Source organism: Lygodium microphyllum, chromosome 19 (assembly GCF_053477565.2).
Source record: "Lygodium microphyllum isolate KBCC chromosome 19, Lygodium_microphyllum_v1.1.10, whole genome shotgun sequence".
NCBI classification, from domain to species: Eukaryota; Viridiplantae; Streptophyta; class Polypodiopsida; order Schizaeales; family Lygodiaceae; genus Lygodium; species Lygodium microphyllum.
The window spans coordinates 30101219-30126839 of record NC_141153.1 but is presented as its reverse complement, the minus strand read 5'-3'; the positions used below and the strand labels follow the sequence as shown (position 1 = coordinate 30126839).

Here is a 25621-nt window from a genome sequence, read left to right as displayed (position 1 = left end):
ATGAGGCTAAATACAGAGTGTTGTCAGTATGTTCTTTGGACATGTATGATGTTATAGCATTATTTGCTCAGCAAGAAGGATTACAATGGACTGAAGCACTTGTGGAGACAAAGTATAACCCAGTTGACAAAAAGGTGAAACCAATTGCTTTGCCACTTCCATCAAAAAGAGAGGGTTTGTATGAAAAAGTGCCAAGGCAGCCGAGCTTACGGGATCCTAAAGATATAGGTCATCAGTTTACATGTGAAACATTACAAGAATTGAAAGTTGGTGCAGAAGGGTTTCTTTTGCCTTTTGAGAGAGACTGTTTTATGCGGATGTTGACTAGGCATGGAAAGGTATTTGCATTTCAGCCAACTAAAATAGGTTGTGTGGATCCAAATGTTGTCTCTCCTGTGGTAATATTTACTGTGCCACATGTACCATGGAACATGAGGCACTATTTTAGTGCCTAAAGCTTACTTGCCAAAGGTGATGGATTTATTAAATGAAAAGATTTGCATGAAGATCTTGGATCCCTCTTCAGCCCCGTATTTAAATTGTTGGTTTACTGTGCCCAAAAAGAATGGGGCTTTGAGATTTATTCAAGACATGCAACCAGTCAATAAAGTGACCATAAGAAATGTGGGTGCAGGTCCTGTGGTTGATGAATTTGCAGAGGCTTTTGCAGGCAGAGCGATCTATTCTTTGGGTGACCTTTACTCGGGGTATGATCAGTTTCAGCTTGCAATTGAAAGCAGGGATATCACAACCATGAAGACTCCCTTGGGGTTAGTACGGATGTGTACTCTTCCGCAAGGTGCAGCAAACTCAGTTGCACACATGACAAATGCTATAAATAGGGTACTCAGGGATTTTATACCACAATTGACAATGCCCGTCTTGGATGATGTTCCAAATCAAAGGGTGTGCAGTGGATGAAAAGAATGAAGAGATGGATGCTCATGGGTGCAGACAGTTTGTTGCAGACCATATTGTGGATTGTGAGAGGATTTTGACACGTCTAGAAGATATGCATTTAACTCTTTTTGGACAAGAGTCTTTCTTTGGAGTTGAAGAGGTTTTGATTGTTGGGCATATGTGTGGGCCCTATGGGCGAAGACCATCACCAACAAAAATAGATGGGATTGATAGAATGCAAGATGTATGCACGGATGTATTAGAGGTGCATAGATTCTTGGGTGCATGTGTGTTCTATTTGACATGGATTCCTCACTTTGCACATGTAGCCAATGATCTATATCAGCTTCTGAGAAAAGGTTAGAGATTTCATTGGGAAAGGAAGCATTTGAAAGCAATGAAGAAATTGAAGTAGCTCTTAAAATCTGCTCCAACATTGAGAAAGGCATACTATTTACATGGAAAGCCTATCATTATTATTGTTGATACAAGCCCAATCGGGATTGGATGGGCAATTGGGCAAGATGACAAGGAAGGGCAAAGATATGTAATTCGCTTTGGTGCTAAAGTATTGATTCAACGACAGAGAAGATATCCACAGGTAAAAAGAGAATTATTAGGAATTGTGACAATCCTTAAATGTGATAAGGAGTATTTTTTGGGTGCTTGTGTAGTCATTGAGACCGATTGTTTGTCTGTATTGGGTATGATTACTAGTTGTGCTATGCCGAACATTGTTGTGCTCCAGTGGATTGCATACATTAAATCTTTGAACCCCGAATTTCAGCATATTGCAAGAAGAGATAACCCACTGGCAGACATGTTATCTCGAGCATGCTATGAGAATGAAGATGGGATGATGGATAAGGAGGAAGAAGATGACTTTCTTGTGGTTGAAAATGATGTTATAAGAGTGAATTTAGCAATGCAAGGTGTTGTTACAGCATTAACAGAAGCTTGGACAACAAAGAGAAGACACTTTAGATGTTTTGCATATTGTGTAGAAGTGTTTTTGGAAGACAAATATATAGGATAGTGGCTGAGAATTGGTTAATACCTCAGTACATTAACAAAGAGAGATAAATGGTCGGATGAGAAGTTTAAGAAGATCAAGAGGAAAGCCTATGGGTTTTTCTTAAAAGATGGATACTTATGGAAACATGCTAAAAAGAAATAGGGTATGCCATTGCGAGTTTTGGGTGACAGAGCTTTACAAGTAAATGTTATGCAAGAATTTCATGAAAGCTTATGGGCTGGTCATAAAGGTGTTTGGGGTACTTTTGCAAAGATCAAAGAAAGATATTGGTGGCAAGGTATGTATAAGGATATTGCTTACTCTGTGGAAACATGCACGAGAGACATGGGGATGGATTGCAGTCCACATATCCATTGTCTCTTCATTTTAAGTGGGCGGTGGATTTAGTCACGATGCCTACAGGTCTTTGGCAAATGAGGTATCTTGTACGTGCTCATGAAGTCTTGACTAATCAAGTGAAAGGGAGAGCTCTTCCTTATGCCTTGTGGGCTAACAGAACAACTCATAGTGCTGTTACAGAATATATGTTTGCAGAATTGATATATGGTCAAAAACCTATAATGTCGATAGAAGAGATGACAGCCACATGGAGTGTGCTACCTTGGGAGGAGGAGTTATATCGAGAGGATTTGGCCTTGCACGTTAGATAGTTGGAAAGAAAGTGAGAAGACATAGAGGCAACAATTGCAAAATTAAGGGCAACAAGGACACAGAACAAGAAACGGTTTGACAAAAGACATAGAATGAGACCAATAACCATACAAGATGGGGATTGGCTATTGGTTTATAATAGTAGTTTGGACAACCAGCATAGTGCCATGCATAAAGTTTCCAAAAGATGGTTTGGACCCTATGTGGTAAGACAGGTGTTTGATAATGCTATTTATGCATTAAATGAATTGGATGGGACAACCATAAAACATCTGGTAGGAAGGAAAAGAATCAAATTATTCAAGAGGCGGGAATCTAACGCCTAAGAGTTGCAAGAATTGGAGGAAAATAGTGGCCATGATACAGGGGGTAGCTAGGAAGATATGGATGATGAAGAAGCAAAGGATATGGTTGCAGAGGATGAGGAGGACTGAGAATCAGGTGACAACTAGGATTTTAATATATATTGGAGGATGTGCAGATTCAGAGGGGGTGGATGTCGTGCCACTACGCGGACATGGTGTGAAAATTTTTGGAATGCATCATCATCCGACTTTCTTATTGATCAAGAGAGTCAATGTGATCTGAGTCATTAGTACTAGTGTGAGTGGCATGAATGGTCGAAAAATACTAGATTTTTGGACAAATTTAGCCTAATTTTGATATGATTTATTGTAAAAATCCGAAAAAGTTAGAAAAGCTTCTAGATTAGGATGACATGCAAAAAGCCTGTTGGTTTTTCAGGCAGTTATTGGATTTTTCATAAAAAAGAAAGAGGGACGAAATCACGCACGTCATGATCACTGTTGACAGGTTGAAAACTGCACTTTGAATTGGAAGAAGTTGGGAGATCCCTGAGCAAGTGTCGTGGGGTTTTACCCCCCTTTTGAAGCCAACAGAGCCATCAGATTTGGGTTCCGAGCAGCAGAGGAGGAGCTGTTATTTTGATGCACGTTTTGGGTCTATGAAGGAGCCCCAGGAGAACTAATGCTTGGAGAGTACTTCTGAGTAGTGCTAGACAAGGGATTCCAGGTTCTATCAATACATATTGATTCAATTCATTGTGCTTTGTCTTTGTCGTGTTTACCACTTGTGCATTCTTTTTCTTCTCTTCTATCTCCTATCTCTAGTTCCTTCTATCTTTGATCCACGGTGGAATGCGACCTTTCGACAAAAACCCGTTCGACAGCGTCCCTTGTGCCCCCTTTGACTATGGCATCATCATAACTATATCAATGTCAATTTACTCATCCCCAACCCTATGTGACCATAGTTTGAGTGGTCCACAGACTGGTCTAGGCACAAGAGTAGTTGAGGTGAGATAAACAAAGAAAGAGATGGAAAACTAGTCACATTTTGTTACCATGCTTGAGCTTAATAGAACTTTCATAGATTAGTAGTGGAAGCCTTGGGACGAGACTTTGAGGTGGACAATGAAATGGTACCATTGTATTGAGGAAATGGCTCCAAGGCCGATGCACAATCAACTGTGAAACACATCAAATCAACATAATCATAGCAATATTCCAAATTGCGATGAAGAGGACATTGTGGATGCTCATGTTGATACACAGAAAGTGCTTCACTCCGCTTTTTATGAGCATGGAATCATTGTTTTCACGGCCAAGATTCTAGTGCTAGCTTGGATCCATTGGTGCTTGACTTCCATGTTATAATCCCACTATGAAGATGGGCAACATGATTCGTCCCAATTCATGCTTTTGGATCAATGTTTCAAGGAACAGGTTTGCACAAAATTAAAACAATAATTAAAAAGTTTGGAGAAAATTTTATGTCAGTGGAGAAAGTAGAAATGGTGATTTGTTTCTGTGCAAATGTTCAAAGGAACTTGGTACCTTATCATACAACGTTCCAAGAAAAATACCACATCTTGCTTTCCAATATAGGTGATGGAAGAAGATAAAAGGTACATGGATGCATTTGGATCCTAAGAACAAAGTTAATTTTACAGAAGCTTCAGGGCTGATGGTTCCAATAAACAGTAACCCAAGGATGTGGGATGGGCTGTGAGAGTTTGCTATCCCACTCCATTTCGGTCCACAACCAGATGCTTGGATTTTTTGTCTTTTACAACTAGACCTTTTGGATGTTTGCATTCTAGCCAGAGAATGTGTCAGCATACAGAGAGAGCGCACTATTATTTATGGCATATTGTTAAGAACTATGGGGGAGGATCTAAGATTTCAGGAATCTCAGCAGTTGGAGCCAAGACTATCCTTATTTGAGTAGCTTGTGTGCATGCATGCATGGATGTTAGAATGAATTTCAAACTCATTGTTACTGGTAGGATTTCTTGGACTTGTGAGTTTATTGCTGTATTGTGTGTGCTATTAACTATCATTGTTTTTTTGCAGATTGGGTCATTATTAATGGTAAAAGTGCAAGCTGGAGATAGTTTAGGTAATAGCTTCGACGAGTCACAGGTAAGAACCTGTCAAGTCCTGACTGATGCACTTCTATGTGATTAAAATGAGATTGCAATTTAGATGAAATGACTTATATGTGCCTTGCAAACAACTGTTTTTGAAAATAAAGCTGGACTTCATGGATATACGGGTTCACATAAAGGATGAGGCATTAGAACTTGTCCATCGTGATGAACATGGCCAGGTTCCAGCCAATAAAGTGTCAGGATCAAGCTTCATATTGCGTGGAGCCAATGTTGGTATAACAGATTTGTATGTGAGTATCATAATGCTCAACTGGAAGGAAGTGTAATTAACACAGTTTTTGGGGTATCTCAACAGTAGTTTGAGATGGTTATTTCATTTTCCCATTTGTGAAGTTTGAAACTACAGTAGATTTCAATGCTCTGCTAGTGCATTACTTTGTAGATGCTTTTCACAGAGAACCAGCCAATTATTCACAGGCAAATTGCTGCAGGTCAGTGCAAGGCCACAGCATGGACATGAAATCTTAAGTGAACTGTACAAAGTTGAAGTTTATTCACCACTTTCCATCCATCCAGAGGGTCTAGTTCTTGCCCCCGGTGCACAATATATGGTATTTTTCTTTACAGTCCATAATCAGGATGTACTCTAAATGAAACAGCTGAATTTGCTTTAAAGTGTCTTTGGCAAGATTTATATGATGATTGAACTGACTGCTGGTGATTATCTCAGCAGCAGCAAAGCATCCTTGCTTAATTTTATGAAATTGCTGCGCAAACCTCATCATTCCCCAGCTAGAAACCTAGTATAATCAATCGGAACAGCAGTTATTGTCAGAGGTAACCAAAAGACTTGAGAAGACCCAAAAAGGGAACATTTTGCAAAATACCATAAAAAATGCACTAGTGTCTCTTGTTTTTAAGTGCATTCAAAGGAATGGGGCACTATAAATCTCCCATTAGCCAGCTAGAATCACTGATGCATATGATGTGGAAGATACATCTCTTTGGGAAGAGTTGTTTCTTGTTGTTCAGGGCATTCAACAGAATGGGAAACCTTAATTGCTTCTGCCTAAAGAGGGTGGCAGGGGAAGGAGGAGGGAGGCCAGGGCGGGAGGGAGTGGGGCAGGGAGGGAGGGAAAGATGAGTAGAAAATGAAAAATGTGGGCTGGAAAAGAAGTGTCTTAACTATATCAGGAGACCAAAATTAAAACAATGGCTTGATACAAATGCTATAGAAACACTGTCAATAAGCGCAGTGGTTACCGATGTGTCATATCCACAGCTTTTTCCTCGGTTCTTTTAACTATAGATCAGCACAGCTAGAATCCAAGGTACTCAAGGCTGCATATCCTCACGTCAGGCGGTGTTCAGCTGACCTTTCAATTGGAAAGTGCGGCCCAATAGAAGTGACCCTTGTAGACATAAGAGGTCACAATCTCTACAATCTTCACAATCTTCACTCCAATAGTACTAGCAATCGCCTGTGAAAAGCCATCTGGAGCTTGGACTTTGCCTATCACCTCCTGATAGATGGATACGATGCCTCTAAGCATTTTATGGGGGATGCCCAAGTCCTGCATCCTCCTCATAAGGTTGGTCCTCATATCAAAAGCTTTGTGGGACTCTCATGTGTTGTCTACCCTCCTCAATGATGCTTGGAAGGATGAAGATGTGATCATCGGTAGATAATCCTTGCCAGGAAACTGCTTGCCCCTCTAGCTCTCACTACTTGTCTCTCAGCCCACATGCTGAGCTCATGCTCCAAATTAGAACCATAAAGCTTGGCACAAACATGACAACGATAATAGTGTTCTAGTTCCCCACCTCTCGGGGGCCTTGACCTTGAGGATAGGGACAATAGTATTTCTTGAATAGCGAGTAGGAAAGCCATCACATCTATTGCATGGTTAAATATGTGTGCCAAGAGTGGTTCTAATATATCTCGTGCATGGGCAAATTTCTCGGTCACCAAATCATAATGACTGTGTGATGTCTGAGTGTGGAGTCTATCAATCTCACCAAGTACCTTGCTAGTGTTAAAGAGCATTGAGTGGAGTGGGAGAGGGGTGGTAAAGGTAGAGGGGGTTGGTCTGGCTCCTGATATAGGTGGGATGCATAAGAATGCCATGCCAAAGGAAAGGTAATGGGTGTGGGGGCGGGGCCCTACAACATCCTCCATGTGTCTTTACAGTCTTGACCTAAGATCAATTTGTATACCTCTTCGTCTAGGCGCATGCTATATGCTCCCTTTTTCTAGTGCTCAGATGCGGGAAAAAATGCATGCTTCTTGGTGCATGTGGGTTCCATGGGCTGCTACCCAGGTGAGGTGTGCCTTAGGCTTGCAACACTTGTTCTCGTACCAGCTATTCTGAGGAGCATACCGTAATGTGGTGTGCTAGTGTGAGCGGGTATGAGGGAGGGTATCTCCATCCACATGGTGGAGGGTGTTGGCAAGTTGGGAGCATGAAATCAGAAGGTGCTTCATGTGGTTAAGATCTGGATATGCATTTTTGCTTGCAGGAAAATTAGACATCACTTACGATCATCTACAGCTTGAAGAGATAGACCGATTTCATGATGACATATTTGCATACCATCTTTTAATTTATTTAATGTTAGCATCTCATGTTGAAGGTTTCTACCTGTAAGCTCTGAATAGTTATAGGGGCTTTATAGGGTATGCGTATATAGGCTTGGACAATAAGTATTTCTAGTCCAAGTAATCTGAAAGATAACTGGCAGGGTTAAGAAACAACGTTTTGGACTTGCGAAATCATTCATAATGATAGTATATGATTGAACTTCATGTTAAAACGAAACTATAATTTTAACTGGTTCTACGTGACATTTTTGAGCCAGGAACTTCTATGCTCACTAAACAGAAAGTATTTGTTGTAACAGGTTTCAGTTCATGGAGGTCCAAGTGTTGGAGCTTTCCTTAGCTTCATGAGCAGTAATGTGACAATCTTGTCTGTGGAGAATGTTGCTGGATTGATTGCAGCCAATTCTCCAGGCATTGCTGTGAGTACATATGAGTTGGAATCCCTTTGTTTGTGAATTTCTTTTGAACAATTCATGGCAGGTTTTGGGAAAACTGCTGGATTGCACTAATACTCATGGTCTGTTTGCAGTCAATTTATGCACAGGCACAAACTCATGGTGGCACAATTGTTTGTAAAGCTGCATTGGAAGTTAGAGTTCGGATTCCAGTTTCTATGTTGTTAAATGTCCGAAGTGGGCAGCTTGCCATTGGAAGAGAGATGTCTATCTTCCCGACTGGAGCTCAGGTTATTTGCATTGCTATTTTACACTATTTGTATCAAGTCATTTGCCTGAGGAACATAAAGTTGCCTAGTAATTGAAGCTCTTTTCAATGTATATAGGTGCTTACTAAAATCAATGTTTAAATTGAAATGTAGTTGAGGTGTAAGATCCCAAATGTAGATTTTTTGGTGATTTATGGTGCTTTGTAGATAACAAATATCTGTGGGAGTTCTCAACGGGGATTGACATAATGTATTATATTCTAAATCAAGGAAGCTGGCAAAAAAGATTACCATTTCAAAAGAGATTCCAGAACAGATCCCATGGGCAACGACCATTGTTATGGATAAGTATCACTGAGCCAATCCTTTCAGGTTTCTGGAGGCATTGAAGGATAGCTTCCAACTCTAGATGCCATTATTTTTTGGTTGGTTGGTATTAGTTGGCTTGGTTTGATTAGATTCCTGTCCCTTCTTCCTTCATAGGGTGTTCCTATCGCTTGAAAGGTGGGTGTCTTCCTAATGGGTGCACTTGAAAATCTATGTAGGAGCAGCTCTTAGGCAGTGTCCTGTAGCATGAGGTCACCTGCTTCATAGTCAGGTTGCTGAGCATTTGGCACAGTGGAATTGGTGAAGGAGGTGCAGACTTCTTAATCTGCATCGGAATATGGCATGCCAATTAAGTTCTTGTTAACTCATTTGAACCACACATGTATTTCAAGTGAAAATCACATCATTGAAAAACCCGAAATCATGTATAGAAATAATCACATGCTCTTTAAAGCCTCTTAGCTAGTGAAGTTCATGGGCATTCTTCCAAAGCATCCTCACATGTGTTAATAAAACTTTAGTTGAATAAGCTAACGAAAGTATATTGTACAAGATATGTAGGTGACAACACTTAAAACTAAAAAAGAAAAGCGTCTTTAAGTAAACTATAAAAGAAAAGCCTTAAAGAAAGCACAATGAAGAGTCACCAAAGTATGAAGTGTGAGTTAAATAAAGAAGTCTTTACAAGTAGCAGGTCACCAGGGTTTAGCAAAGGCACAGAGGGAAAACCTAGGAGATGAGTTATAGATTATCCATCTAGCTTTGGCATGTTTTTTTAAAGATGATTAATTTCTGAATGTCCTAGTAAGCCCAATGTATATATCTATCACATGGTAAACTTACTTGGTTTTGGCTTTTGTTAAGCATAGATTAAGATGTTGCATTGTCTTTTTATTAAGAAGAAAGGGTAAAGGTTATTAGGAGAGAGAAGATAAGAAGAGTGGTGCTTGCTAACGAGGTTCTTCTTGTGACCATGTGGTACATCACTTCTTGTTGGGTATTCTCTAGGTTATGCATTGGCTAGGTGAAATCTTCTGTTAGTAATTGTATTTGGCAGGCTCAAATGGGAGCCTAGCTCAAGCGAATGTGGCTTTGCATATATCCTGAATTAGAAGGTAATTGTGGGGTTATTGAAGTAGATAGTCAGAGCAGAGCCTTATTGATTAAGTTCATAGTGAGGGTCCTTTCAAGTGAGGACCCTTGGAATAAGTTATTACTGTGTAGGTTACAATCTATTACTTTGACACTTGGAGGACTATGACAGCTAGGCATACACTGGATCTTTTGGGAGATTAGGACCAGAGATCTCAGATAATGTCAAATTCACAACTGCTATTATCAAAACTTGGAAACTTGTAGATCTAATATCTATCATTTAGCATGGATGACAATTGAAGAGAAAATGAGACAATTTGTTCTCTTCAGCCATAAAATTTGAGATCAGAGTTTTGTCATACCCTTGGACAAGGAACCTTTTCTCTTGGGGGAGATTTTCCATGCAGGTTGTCTTGTTAGTGTGTGAGTGGCACTGTTGCATCTGTATGTGGTATGGACTGGCTCGCATGATATGGTATGGTACTGTATGTATTTATACTACTGTTCGAACAACAAAACTGCCGCCTTTTTTTCCTCATTCTTTTTAGTACAAAAGCTGCCTCTTTTTAGTATGAAAAGGCTGCCCCTTTCATATGATCATTGATTTATGATCCATGATGGGTTCACTCCCATCTATCTACTTGTAAGTGGTAGCGCATGTTGCGCATGCATCATATGCCATACAAGTTTTGGCTTGTTACCCTCATGTATTCATCTTATATGCTCTAATGGCATTGCTTTTTTGGCTTCAAACATGCATTCTATCATATGTAGTTCAAAATAATCAAGTTAAAATTTCTCTTTTGGTACTAATATCATATTGTACCTTATAAAATCTTAATGTATCAATTAGTATTGTATTTTATCATATTGTACCATATCGCACATTTCATGCTTGACAACTATGGTGAGTGGTTTGCTTATCAAGATCTACCGCAAGAGATTGAGCGATAGAGATTGTTGGGTCCTAGAGGTGTGAGAGTTGTGGTGGAGATGGTGATAGGAAGTTCACCTCAAGTGAATAGTAGATACATGTGGCTCGCAAACCTAGATAAGTTTCTTCTCTAGAGGGGTATCAAGGGACATTGTAGTGGGCCGATTGTGACTAGAAGAGACATGGTCTTGTTTCTTTAATGGGAGAGGATGATGATCAATTCTCAAGTAAGGGCATGGATCAGAGAGAGCTCACAAGTTGCTCTGAAGATAGAGTAAAACTAGTAATGCATTGTGGTAGGAGATGGTACATAGGCCAAACACAACTACTTGCTTGATGGAGGAATGGATGTACTAGCCATACCAAAGGAGTTCCATGTATATGTTATAGTGGGATCTAGGAGAGTGGGTTTGGAGAAATCCATATGTGATAAACCCAGTGATGTTGCTTTATTTGGATACATCACCAGGTTAGGGAGGACTCATATGAATGAGATTAGAGCAAAGCCACCAACCACTCGATGTTGGTACAAGAGATTAGATCATTGCTTTTTCATATGTTTTCATACAAGAAGTGTCTATGACTATGGATATATGCACGATGGAAGTATGATTGGAGTGTGGTTCGTGCCTTCGCCATATCATATTTGACCCTAATTTTACAAGAAAATCTAGATCAAATATATAGTTTTAATTTTACAAGGAAAAAGCGTTATATATTAAGCTTTAGTTGACCAAAAAGCATGGGCTTAGGGACCATGATCAAAGTCAAGATTAAATGCATTAAAAAATAGACAAGCTACAAGCCTAAGCCTCAAGCTACATCCTCATCCTCGCCATCATTGTCATTGACAGCATCAATGCCAACATAGTCATCCTTATAATCCTCATCCTCATCACCTGCATCCTTATTTTGCTGATCATGTGATTCCAAATGATTGCAAGTGCTTGAAATTGTTGTACTATCAAATCCTTCTCTAGGAAGGGGGTGGGAATATTCTCTTCTACCTTGCAATTGTTGCACCATCCAATCCTCCTCTAGCAAGGGGGCTTGTACCTTTATAATCTTTTGTAACTTCTCTTTGTTGATGATCTCCACAATAACCTCTTTATTCTGAAATTTTGAAATTGGAGATGATGTGTAAATTTGTATGGATGTATTGGAATTTTGTGTTTTTCGAAAGTAATTTCTTTCTTCTTTTGGTGTTGGTGAGGGAGAATGTGCTCCAATTCCTCTCACAAAGAGAAGCACAAGTGTCTTGTGAGGGTACTTGAAGAACTAAATGCTGCCATTTAGGTGTATGTGTTCCTAATGTCTCCCTCTATTTCATTGTTTGGTGTATGGTCCTCTCATCCTTTGTAATTGAACAAGACAATGTGATGTCGGTGACTTGTATACATCCAACTCATCACATAATATGCCCTTGATTTCAAGATCATACTATATGTACCATTCTATAACATCCATCTACCCATGATGTGCTCCTTGCTACATTTTGAAGTCTTTTCTCTTGAAGGGAGATGTGGAAAAAGAATATTGAAGGGTTGGAAGGTAGAGGCCTAATAACTCCTTTGTCCATTAGATCCTTTCATTTCTCGCAGGTCACAATGATAGCTTTGAGTTGATGCCTTATAAGTAGTAGTTTGGTTTTAGTTTAGTTTGGTACAATGTGGGTCTCCAGAATGCGATATCATAGGCTCAAATCTCACAAGGTTTTGATAGTCCAGGTGTTGAGATTTTGCAAGTAAGAAGTAAGTCATGCCACACTCCCAAGAAAAGATCAAATGACTTTGGATAGGATGCAGACAAAACCCAGTGTATGTTAGGGAGAGTGCATCGTATCCCACTTGTGAACACATACATATTTTATATTTGCTAACTTTGGGAGGTCAATCCCCTCTATATTTCTCATCCTCTCCACCATTCGATGTATAAACTCATACACAAGGGTCATTATGGCATGGTTCATGCAAAGTGTACGCCCAATCTATTGTTGTAGCTTCGCTGATCTTTGAGGGCCTTTTGATGTCTCTACAAAGGAAGTGACTCTAGAGTCTTGCAATAAATGTTGTAATCATTGAGGGATAACAAAAGGCGTTGATCTTGAGAGGGAGGCTGTGAGGTCTCCAATATGTTTGGAGCACTTACATTTGATGTTGGCACCTCCTCAACAATGGAAGAAAGATCCCTCTTGCAAGGTTGAGTAACCTTTGAAGAAAATTGAGGGATGGTAGAAGTTGAGGAGGAAGGAGGAGGTTAGGGATTGGGGGGGGGGGGGGGGGGGGGGGGGGCAGGTGATGGTTCCAAGAGAGTAGGGGGATGAAGAAGTAATCTGGAAGAAAGGGGTGGTCTGGAGTGTGGCGGTGGTATGGGGTATTTGAAGTAGATCCATTGGTAGATACACCATCGGTTGGGGGTTGTGAAGAAGAAGAATGGCCTCGCCGAACACATCTCCTCTCACCATCACTTTATTGGAATTGCGGTTATAGAGTTCGGGGTCATAGTCCTTAAAGGATGTGTTGATGTGACGTTATCCAACAAAGCCATGTTGATTGGATTTGGAATCTAATATGAATGTAGGCATGTGACCGAATGATGAAAAAAGGGGCAAAAGAGGGCTTGCATAAGAAGAGGGCCTCATATGGAGTCATACCTTGTAATGCAATATTTGGGGGCTGTTTCAAATGTGTACCACCTTTGAAATTGCCTCAGCCCAAAGGATATTGGTGCTCAAGCATAGACATGGTCATTTGCATCGTGTATTGTGTTTTTGTTTTGTTTTTTGTTTTTTTTTTGGTTGGGATGCTCCAATGCATGATTTTCAGATGGTGTTAGTGTTGGCAAACTCCATATAAATGCCATGTGACCTAACAAAGCTTTGAAACTCATGAGAAGCCAACTCTCCTCCAAGCTTGTGATTCGAGCTCCAAGAGATAGGCCCAAATATTCATTGAGAAATCATTACCTAGGGGTATAAGGGTTTTGGCCTTGCCCAATGATGCCTTGCACATTGGGATGCTTGAGTTAGTATGGACAAGCTCCAAATTTATAGATGCTCCACAAGTGGACACCTTGGTCATAGGTGCTTGATGCTGTTTGCCCCTCAAATGACCATGACATTAAAATGGAATTTGGGAAGGGAATTTTGGCAATCCGTGTATGATGCCCGTTTAAGTAGCTTGTCAAATAGAATTGAAAGTTCAAGTGTTCATAACAAGCATGTCATAGAAGCCCAAGCTCTCCAAAGAAGAATGGACAGCAAGGGTTGTGAGCCTGTATAGGTGAACATCTTGAGAAATCAACTGTAGAACACACATATGGAATTATCCTTCTCTATCTTCGCCTTCTATGTGGAGACCAAACCATCCAAGTAAGGCCATGAATGGATGGAAGATTGAAGCCCATCTTTGACACATATGACTTTGGTGGTCAAATCTTTCTAATTAGGAAGTAATGGAATAGTACCCACACCTTTAACATGCATAGATGAATTGTTAGCCTGATGGCGATCGAGCTTGCTTTGTTATGGAGATACTATATCCAATCGTGTTGATAGGTATCGTAACTCAATGCTTTGTTGGCTAGTAGCCAAGGCTTCTCTAGTGAAGAAGCAAAGGCAATGTTATCCTTCACTGGTGTCATGGATGAAGTAGTCTTAGACTTCTTTGCTTGGTTCTTTGCTCAAAAACGACGGTGGAGGTATTTCTTCCTGCAATTTTCCTCTAGATGGGTTGTCTTACCACAATGATGACACTTGGGATGACCTGTTTTCTTCTTTGGTTTCCTACCCTTGTTTTCGCTTTTGACTTTTCCCCTAAGATGTGCTTGCTGCAAAGGTAGGATTGGCTGTCCTTGCACTGCCTAAACGTAACTCCTTGTGTATGGAATCTTCCTCCAATATTATTGGCACATGCTCTTTCTATCTGATGGTATTGTGAACCTTGGAGGTGAGATGACTAGTGAAGAATTTGTTGTATCTAGGGGATGGATGATGTTATAGGAAGTTCTCATTCATGTTCTCTGATTGGAGCTTCTTGTTAAGGGATGGAAGCTCATCCCATAAATCCTCCATCTTGTTGATGTGGTCCTTCATCGTGGGTGAATTTGGTCATTGAAAGCTGTAGAAGTTGCATGTCAGGGTTCTTCAAGAATCAACATGCAAAGGTTTGAACTTGGTGGAGGCAGGCTAGCCAGGTACAAACATTTATTGTGAAGTGAACCCTTTTGACATGTATGAGAACAACATGGGAAGGCTAATTAAGTCCCATAAATGGAAGATATCAAGGATCCACTCTACTTGCATGATCACAACTAGCTTTTCTTTTTGGGGAAGTGTGGTAGAACATGCACTTGTACATAGGATTGCATTATAGCAAGATAAGGGTGCTTGATGCTAAGAGTTTGAACACACTTTAAATGTAGTAAGCTCTATTTTCAAGACTTTGACATTTCAAGAAAACGTGAAGAACGAATGCTTGAGAGTTAGATTTGACAATTAGTTAGAAGATACAGCCATGGACGCATGGAAGAAATGGGGATAAGTTGAATGTTGAAGATTGGAAATCGTCTCTAAGGAATTTTTTTTGCTCAATCCAAGCTGCTTAGGGATGAGCTCAGATACAATCAATTAGAGAGTGAGGATAAGTATTTCTCTCCATCACAAGATCAGGCAAAGGATTTAGACATGCACACATGTATTACAAGCATATACTTACTATGCAATAAAACAACTGATTTCTTTACTAAGCGAGAGTAGGAATAGAAAGAAAATCACCCGTTCTTCATGGTTGATCAATATCACGCTGACATGGCTTTCTTCTCTATCAGCCGTTCTTAACATAGAGTGGAGGATTGTGGTGTGGATGGTTGTTACTAACTTTGGGGCTATCTTGAGCTGATGCACATTTTCACAAGGAAATCTGATGTAGAATAAAAGGAAATGAGCTTTAGTAACTTTGACGAAGCTACTAGGAAAGCCACAACTTTAGAGGTGGAGAGTTAATAAAAGTATGGGAATGAATTTCGTGTAGTGTCCCCTAATCGAATTGTTTGGAATTCTGAAGTTTGGGAAATCATTTTATTGATGAGCAGTGGAGGGGCTGGTGTATTGCCCAATCTTTAGATGCTGTGGGGGTAAAGGATCATAAGAAACGGCATCCTAGTGAGCCCAAAACGCTGTAGGAAATAACCCGTAAGAATTTGCTAGCCATGGACTTGGTAGAAAGATGTAAAGTAGAGTAGAATAAGACAAGTGTCCATCTGACTCCAACCACATATCATGATATGAGACAAGCGGTGGGACACTTGGAAGCTTGAGTGTTAAGTGTCTTGACACTTCTCTTCTTTGTTTGTGGCCTTTCCATATTGGAAGCTTGAGTGTTAATTGTCTTGACACTAAAAGTTAGGGATGTGATCCATGTCCATTCCATATCTTGTGAGCCACTTTTGCAGTTGTGCATACTACGAGTTCTCCTATTGTTCTTGGGCAAGGTGTGTGGAGTGTTAGCCTTCATTTGGTAGTCTATTATCTCCTTGTTATGAGCTTCAGAGTTTGGTGGAGATAGAGGAGCTTTGACTGTTTTTACCCATTTTGTGTGTATGCATTTTTTTTTCAGGGAGTATGGGGCGTTTTCACACTGGCATCACCCACATGCATTTCTTTTCCAATGGTTGGGCAGCATTTGTTCATTGCCAGAGGGCCTTGCTTTCCTTGGGATTCGTGCAGCTTGGTCAGATAGCATTTAATGCCGCCAACAACTTCCTAGGTTTTGGGTTGACAATTGCAGGTATGGTCCAATCTGATTAGGTTGGCGAGTTTTTTGGACTGGTGCTGCTACCTTTGTATATAGGTTTAGCACACTCCGTCCCTAGCATTCTTGCACTTCTAGAGGAGCCATCCTCATTAGCATGATCTGTTTGCCTTACACCTTGGGCTGCATGGAGGGCTGATTAGTTCGTCATTGTATTCAGCCTTCCATTATGCTTTGGTGCAGATTATCACTTCATTCTTTTTTCTCTTGCTGTCTCTCTCTTCTCTCCATTTCATGTTTCTCTTCCATTGTGCACTCTGACATGCGAGCCTCCAAAGTTGTCCTTGGCAGTTTGTTCGGGTGTATGCCATGATGTATGAAGTTGATAGTCTGAAAGAGGGTCTCCAACATCATGAGGGGTGCAACAAACTAGGCTCTAATGATCTCATTTCGTATCGCTGCAGATCATCAGTGAGAGCTTGATTATATGTGGTCTCTCAATTTGTGTCCATAGATATGTAGCTAGATAGGGGGACACTCGGCACCCATCACGTCGTGTGCTCCCCCCGCTTTGTTGGATCGTGCCCGCCCCCCAGATCGTTCGCGGCCCTTCGCTTCGTCTGATCGCACACTTCAGTTTCACTGGTCGTTTCCCTCATCTGTCCGCCCCGCCTGACCGCTCTCTCCCCTGCTTGACCATTTTCTTCCTCGCTTACCCGCCCAGTCCTGAATGCCCCGCCCCGCCTGGCCCCTCCCCCTCGCTTGTTTGCCCAGGCAAGACAGTCCTCTCGCCCCGGCGTTTCGGCCCTCCCCTGCACGTTGCCTCCGTTGGCAACCTCGAAGCCATCCGCGGTGTGCCAAAACAATAGCGGCCCCCACCCCCCCCCCCCCCCCCCCCCCCCCCCCCCCCAACCGCCCCGGCCATCGATCCCTTACTCTTCAAGTTGCTTCCTTGATCTGTAGCAACTTTCCCCCCTCAGGTAGCATCGCGACGTGATTGGTAGTCCTCGCAAAAGGGATGCGCAATGGAAACCTGTGGTCGGACACCGGCGTACTGAGCAAGTACTTCCCTGTCAAACACCGTGGCCGTCGTCCTCTTTGAGAATAAGCAGCTCTTAGCCGTCCGAGCTAAGCAGCTGGAGCTAAAGGAAACAACGATCGGCACAGTGCAGATCGTGGAGGCGGTCCTAATGGGCCAAGGGATCTTCATGGTTTGGCTCAGTTCAGTAGACGCAGCTCAGGAGTTACTCGCCAATTCACCATATGTGTCCACGAAGAGGGTCGTATACACGGTCCCTGGTACAATGGCTTTATTGTGGAGGCGTTTGCACTCCACAATAGGTTTCTCCTTCACTTGGTCACTCTTCTTTTCCCCGGCCTGGCGATAGATTATCGTGAGTTGGTGGAAGACTTTGGTCGGCTCTTAGGCACTGTCCTTCCCGCATCTTTCGCAGATGCAGTGACAGCGGCAGGAGTCCCCAAGGTACAGGTGGCTATAAAAGAGGTCAAGAATATCCCACAGTTCCTAGAGATTGAGGCAGGATGGCACTCCTTTAGGTAGCAGGTCATTGTGACTGGGCAACCAGGGCAGTGCTTGCGCTGCCACGAGTTTGGGCATCAGGCAGCAGTTTGTATGCTTTTTGATGCCAAGGCAGCTCTGTCGTTGGGTCCGCAGGTGGACGCTAACGGCTTCACACGGGTCTAGAGACGACAGAGAGGGCGACGGGAGGTGGGGCGTAGCAAGCTGCTCCGACCCAGCCTCGTTAGCACAGAGCATGGGGGGGCTCGTCGCACCCGGCACGACCACAACCCCCCACATCTACCACCCGCGCCACAGACTATCCCCGATTTGCACCCGGTTCAGGTGGTCCCTCCCAGCCTCACCCCCCATCCTCCCACAAGAGGCACCTCCCCTACCGAGGACCGTCCCCCCCGATTTGCACTCGGTTGAGGTGGTCCCCCCCAGCCTCACCCCCCATCCTCCCGCAGGAGGCACCTCCCCTATCGAGGAAACCCCGGATTTGCACCCGGTTCAGGTGGTCTCTCCTAGCCTCACCCCCATCCTCCCACAGGAGCCAATGAACCCCACACCTACTTCTTCCTCGCACCAGCAGTCCTTTCCCTTTCATACAACCACCATCTCATCAGTCCCTACCGCCTGTCACACCTTCCCGAGACAGGTACAGTTGTTGCCGGAGGAATTCTTTTGCAGTGGCCCATGGTCCTACCTGAGAGTTGCGGAGCGCGGAGAGTTTTCACTAACTCTAGAGGTTGGGATCTTCGTGGTTCGTAAGCCAAGGAGGGGCAAAGCCCATCTACTAGCACCATTGGATGGACCAAACTACTAGTAGAGGGACTTGATCTATAGGAGGGAGGAGGTGATGAGAGAGATTGAGCAGATTTGGACTAGAGAGTGGGGCTAAAGGGATTGGATTACAGTGGAGGTTGTAGAGGTCCTAGCAGAGTCGAGCAAAATCTGCCAAGAGGCAGCGATACAGGCCAGGTAGCAGAGCTGGGACGAGGAGAGAGCAATCCGGCGGATCCTTGCAGCCACAGAGATTATTACAGGAGGCACCAAGGGACTCCACCCTCCAAGCATGAGGTGCGTGTGCGTGCAGCCATTGTTGGCCTAGAGGACACGTGCTCGGAGTTTTCTTTTCGAACCTCAGTAGCCTTATGGGCATGGAAGGGGGATACGATGTGCAAGGAGTTCTTCCAAGTACACCAGCCTCGCTCTGCAGGAGAGCAGATACGCAACCCTCGGGATCAGTATGGAAGGACTCGTTCTAGCCTAGACGAGGTGATGGAGATTGTCACCGACTATTACATACGCCTCCTCCAGCAGGAGACAGTTTTAGCTAGAGGACATAGATGTAGAGGGCAGGTATGGGATCCCATCCTGTCCCTCGTCATAGAGAAGATGGGACGCTCCCTCCTAGCCCTCTTCACAGAGAAGGAACTAGAGGAGGCTTTCTATACACAGGATGGGCAGAAATGCCCGGGGAAGGATGCCCTCTCTAGGGCCTTCTTCACTACCTACTGGGAAGTGGTGAAGGACCCCTTATTGATGGCCTTCTAGGAGATTTTCACTTCAGGACAGATGCGAGGGAGTCTCTTGGCATGCCTTATTAGTCTTCTCTCCAAAGGGGGAGGCCGGTTGGAGCTTTCCCAGTGGAGACCGATCACCTTATTGTCAGTGGCCTATAAGGCACTAGCAAAGATGATTGGTAGGCGACTATGCCCCGTGCTTCCAGATATTATACATGACACACAAACAGGCTCTGCCGAGGATAGGAGCATCCTAGACAATGTATTTAACTTATTTGAGGTGACAGAGTGGGCTCAGCACAGTGGGCAAAGACTGGCCGTACTATTCTTGGATTTTGAGAAAGCCTATGACAGGGTGGACTCGGATCTCATAGAGGGCACCATGGTGAGGCTGGTGTTCCCCCAGGTTTGTATTCGTGGGGTCTCTGCCCTTTATAGATCAACCACCAGCCGGGTTCTCATAGGCCGAAGCAGAGAGATCGGTTCGACAGGGCTGCCCTCTGGCCCCTTACCTATTTCTCCTCGTTGTAGGGGTGATGTCTCACTTTCTCAGGTCACGTGTGAGCGGATTACGCGACCTCGGACTTCTAATGAGAGAGGAGACGATACTTGCCTCCGTTCGTAGTACGAAACAGTCCGTACAGTACGATCCGTACGGTATGAATTGGTATGATTTTGTATATTAAAACATGCCTGTTTCGGCCAGCTGGCCTGTGCGTCCTCATTCCGCGTTTCTTGCGTCCTTGCGTCCCGCGTTTCTTGATGTTGTGCTTTTTTTGGGGGGGGGGGTGGGAAGCCTTGGATACCTCACCCCATGCCCTTTTCCAAATTGCAGCCATGTAAAAGGTGCTCCTCTTTGGATGCCTTCCAGCTTGTAGTCCTCTCTTTGGATTCCTTCTCTCTTTGACTGTTCGAAATTTGAACTTTGACCCTTCTCATCTACAAAAGGTGGTCCTCTCCTCCATGCTTCCACACCAATTCAGCAAGCACTTACAAGTTACCATTTTGATATTCCTCTTTTGACACACCCTATCGAAGCATTTGCCATTCTCAAATCTCATCTCCCATCCCCTCTATCTTGCACCCTATCAAAGCATTTGCCATTCTCATCTCCCATTCCCTCTCTCTCACTCTTGCTATTTCAACTTTACCCCAACCCTCCGGCCTCTCGAGTCTCCCTCCCTTTCAACTTTCAAGACTTAAGTTTCAAGAGTCGAGACTCAAGCATCTATCTCTCTCTCTCTCTCTCTCTCTCTCTCTCGGGCCTTCTTATTCGTCATTGGCACCATGACTCGTGAGAAGCACGAGGCCTTCAATTTGCATTCGATCCATGTGGAGACGGACACAAGGAAGTCCAACTCCCATCATTGGACATGCAAGTATTGCGGAAAGCGCTATACAAGTGGTACAACTCAGCTTCTCCAACATCTTTCGAAGACGGAGGGGCAAGTTGCTCCCTCAAAATATTGCAGAGATTCTTGCCAAGAGATGAGAGGGGGATCCACAAGAGGAGGTGGAAGTGGCTTATCGGCACCAACTCCTATGCCTACCAATGAGGAAGCATCCAATGTGGGCGTATCTTCAACCGATGTGGGAGAGGCCTTTACCATTGGTGGTGGGGGCTCCACATCCGCATCTGGCTTCAGTAAAAGACAAAGAGTGGAGGCTCATGCGGTGCTGGAGAGACAATTCTCTCTCTCTCAAGCTCCCGGTCATGTGCGTGGATCAGTTGCCTTTCTTAGAGAAAGGCAACGACTTGTGGACATTGAAATGCATGCACGGTGATTGAGTGCAATCTTGCATTCAATGTCCTAAAGCAAGAGCAATGGAAGAAGATGGTAAAAGCCATTGCCAATGTGGATCCATGTGAAGGATGGACCAGTGTCACATACAATGACATGAGGACGAGAAAGATTGATGAATAGAAGGAGAGGATTGATAGAGCCCTTGATTCTATTCGAGCTGCATGGATAAAATATGGTTGCTCCACTCTCACTGACGGATGGAGTGATCCTAAGAAACAGGGCATCATCAACATATTCATCTCATGTCCACTTAGCACTTACTTTTTGTGGGCTGTAGATACCGAGAAGAGGGGGAGAAAGACGACGTGCGCATTCATCTACCACCACATTCGACAAGCTATCATTGAGGTATACATTGCAATTCACGTTTTAAATTTGTTTCACTTTTTGTCATTATGATAATATCATGATTCATAATTGAAATTTGATTTATACATAACTTGTAACTTGTAAATTGTGGTTGTAGGTGGGCCCCTCAAATGTGGTGCAAGTTGTTATCGACATGGCATCGAATTGTCGGCTTATGGGCTGTTTGCTTGAGGTCGAGTTCCCTACGATATTGTGGACTCCATGTGCAAGTCATTGTTTGGACTTGCTCATTGAGGACATTGGGAAGCTCAAGTGGGTGAAGAGGGTGGTCTGCAAAGCTACATCAATTGTGATATTCTTCACGGTAAAGGTAAAGTGCTTGCGATGTATCGTGAGTGTAGCACATTGGAGCGCCTTTATGAGGTGCGGTCCACCTTGCGCCAGACAGTAGTGTCGACTCTATGGAATGAGTGGAATGAGCATGAGATCGGGGAGCTCAAAGCGATGTAGCGCTTGTCTTAATGATCAATTTTGGTAAAAAGTCCGTGCTGTTGTCATTGTTGTGACTCCCTCTTATAGGGTGTTACGTATGAGTGATTGCGAGGGGTCCACCATGGGCCTTCTCGTGCAGTTCTTTAGAGAGGCATTGGCGGAGGCAAGTGCTTGTATAGTGATCACAGAGACATAGCGTTCAGACTAGCTTATTATACTCGTGTGGTCCTTGTTGATGATCACAATGCAGTGCTAGAGGAGCTAGGATGCTATGCAGATCAGAGAGGAAATGTGGCTTTTGCTTCTCTCACTTGTTGGAGAAGAGAGTCACTTGTGAAGTTTTTATTTTGGTGGTAAAACTTTGGATACGCACTGGAGACCCTTCAGCCCTTAGCCATGAGGGTCCTTGCCCAGGATTGGTCCCCAGGTGCATGTGAGAGAAACTGGAGTGCCTATTCTCTCTTTCACATAAAGATTCACAATCGGCTTAGCACACGACAGTTACAACGGCTAGTCTATCGCCGCACTAACTTACGCATGATGAGGACTATGATAAGCATGGGTAGTCCAAAGCAGGTAAAGTTTAAACACTTAACCATAACATTTAAAATTTGTTGTTTTAACTTTTAAACTTTGAACTTTAGCATTTATAATGATCAATTTTAGGTGCATCATTGCATTGTATAGGTGAATGTTGATACAGTCAAGTTGACGGGCGATACTCTTCCGAGTGTACATAAGGAGGTGGATGAGGAGGAGGAAATGATTTTTGGAGAGCTCTATAGAGAGCTTATAGCAGCAGATACTCGTGACAGTCGTAGTTAGCGTGCTCGTGGGCAAGGAGTTTAAGTAGGTGGTAGCAGGGGCATGGTCATTCGACGCCCTCTATTATCAAGGAGGGTGGTTCGAGTGCCTTGTAGACATATGTGAGGCAGGGTTCTAGGAGCTCACATCCTGTGCGTCATGATGACATTCCCCCCTTGCCTACACAGCCACCACCTAGGGAGCCATCATTTGATGTATTTTATGATTTAATGATTTATGGTTTTTGTTATTGAAAAAATCATCTTAATTGTTTTTCGTACTAATATGGTACCGTACCTTATAAAATCATAAGGTACCAATTAGTACCGTATTTTATCGTACCATACCGTATCCTTCCTTTCGTACTTGACAACTATGGAGGAGATTGAGTTGTTAGACTCAGAGTACGCATATGATTCAGCCCTCTACATAGAGGACGATGAGTTGATGCTGGAGAGAGTGAGGTTGGCTCTCGACGTGTTCTGTTTTGCAGCGGGATTGAAAATCAATTGGCGAAAGTTGGTTTCCTCACTCAGCCGGACTCTAGCACAGAGTGGGGTGTCCACCTGGGATTTAGATGGGCGAGCAGAGGGCAAACCGTCCGGTGCCTAGGGTTCTAGGTGGGACTCGACATCACTCCTGCCCCAGTTTCTTCCTGTCCTTGATTCTATTCGGAGGAAGCTAACCTACTGAAGCACGGCTCGCCTCTCACTAGCCGGACGAGCCTTCGTGGTCAACCAGGTCCTCCTTCGATGGCCTGGTGCATTGCCTTGTGTTGATGCTTCTCCTCATCGTGCGTAGTGCAGCTTCGCCGCCTAGTGCGGAATTTCGTTCAGTCAAGGTCTGACGGTTCTAGGGATTCCAAGGCCAAGGTGGCGTGGGCGACCATCATACGACATAGGTCAGAGGGAGGGCTTGGGATCATAGAGCTAGAGTATCAGAGTATGGCCCTCTTGGGCAAGCTAGTTGTCCGCGGTCTCACACCAAGAGGGCAGACCTAGATGGTCTTATTGCAGGAGGGCATTCAAGACTATAGATCGAGGCTTGGTGGCGAGTGGAGGCCATCCCTGAGATGGATCTTTACGTCAGCCTAGATCACCATTCCTAGATTTCCTTTCCTTCGTAGCTTACTCTGCGTGTGGTAGGGTCTCTGCAAGGCCGTAATCCAGAGCCCCCTCAGGCTACTAGGAGGAGATAGACCGTTAGTCGGTGATCTGGAACCCCCAGGTCAAAGATTTATAAGGGGCACAGAAAGGTGAGCGTTTCCAAATCCAGTGGGTTGGGTGGGAGGACGAGCCGACTCGTATCGTCAGGACATGGCGGGAGGTGTATAGTATCGCAGGCGAGGTGTTGCTGTGAGTATCAGGTTGCCAGAGAGAAGTGGAGTTGAGGAGAAGGGAGATAGACGTAGGAAAACCTTTGAAGTGACTTGCTCCCCCGATACCAGAGCCGATAGAGCCTGAGGAGGTATGGGCAGCTTGGTTTTCATCAGCAGGCGTCCCGCTTTAGGTGGTAGGTTTAGGTGGCAGGCATCCCGCTTTAGGTGGTAGGTGGTAGGTCGAGGTAGGGTCATGCATAGTGGTCGGTTTGAAGGCTCTACCCATCCGCGAGGTACTATAGCCCACCACAACCCGCTCGGAGGTATGGGAGATCATAGGGGGTCTTAGTGGATGGCATATCTGGATGGCGCGGTGTTAGGAGACTTTTGGTGGAGCAAGACTTTCAGCACATGCGACCTTAGCAGAGTTTTGGACCTCCATCATCCACTCCCTCCACGGCCGATGGGATCAGGTGTAGGGCGAGTCCAGGGATTGTGAAGAGGTCCGTGGTCACTTCATGTGCACCTGGGGTGGCCAGGGTCTGTTTTTCGTGATGCAGGCAGGCAGCCCTAGTTGTAATCAGATTTTTTGAGTAATATAATCAGCCACATTTTACCTGCAAAAAAAAAACAAGGTATGGCCCACCATGATGGTCCTATAGTTATTGGGATCAAGGGGGTCTGTAGACTTGTGGATAGGCACATTGGTATGCATGGTCCACTTGTTTGGAAAGCCTTCTACTAGTGTCCTACTAAACATGAATGCAAGGAGAGGGGGAGAAATGTCTCTTTCATAAATGAAGTGTTCACCTTGTATCCTCTATGATCCATCGATTGTTTGTGCTAGTGCTATATTGCTTCGCTCACGATATCATGTATGAAGAAAGTGGATGTGGTAGGGTGAGGCTCTAGAGGGTAGCTGATGCGGTACATCATAAGGTTGCTCTACATAGGAGTGCGATGTCTTTGGGTCTCTGATGGGTATGGAGCGATGTGACTATTGTAATTTGTGCCATGTTGTCGCCACATCTGTGCTCATGAATATCTGGTATAGATCATTGAATTGTGCCTCCTCATATGCTCGTTGTTTACAACTAGTAAGGGTCCTCATGTAAATACAAGCCTCCCCCTCTATAATATGTCCTAGTCCTCTCTAGTTTTGGAGGTGTTTGTATACATCCATGTACTCAAGAGGCCTTGTTTCTAAGATAAACCTTTATTTAATGCACTTTTAAGTTTGTTCATGTAGGCCACAAGGCATGTGCATGAGTGTGCTAGTATACAAGGAAACTGTTCTTAACAACATTGATTCCATTGGGTGAAAGTCATTCGTTTGTGATTTGCCTTGGAGTAAAGGATTCAATGGTCTCTCTCTTTGAGAGGTGCCTTTGTATAGGTCATTGTATAATTCTTCATGGCAAATATGGTTATTATTGCCATGCTTAGTTACTAGTTCACAATGTTGCACTTTTG

The 25621-nt window shown here is 43.7% G+C and overlaps 1 protein-coding gene across 4 annotated transcripts in view; it reads left to right on the top strand.

Annotated features, from left to right (window-relative positions):
- Nucleotides 1–25621, top strand: part of EMB3012 (embryo defective 3012) — a 184440-nt gene that overhangs the window by 91388 nt on the left and 67431 nt on the right. For all 4 annotated transcript variants that reach the window (XM_087699842.1, XM_087699844.1, XM_087699845.1 and 1 more), the window contains 5 exons: nucleotides 4963–5031; nucleotides 5144–5290; nucleotides 5492–5611; nucleotides 7902–8021; nucleotides 8132–8287. In XM_087699842.1, coding sequence (XP_087555968.1) covers nucleotides 4963–5031; nucleotides 5144–5290; nucleotides 5492–5611; nucleotides 7902–8021; nucleotides 8132–8287 — 612 coding nt within the window. The remainder of the gene's footprint in view (nucleotides 1–4962; nucleotides 5032–5143; nucleotides 5291–5491; nucleotides 5612–7901; nucleotides 8022–8131; nucleotides 8288–25621) is intronic.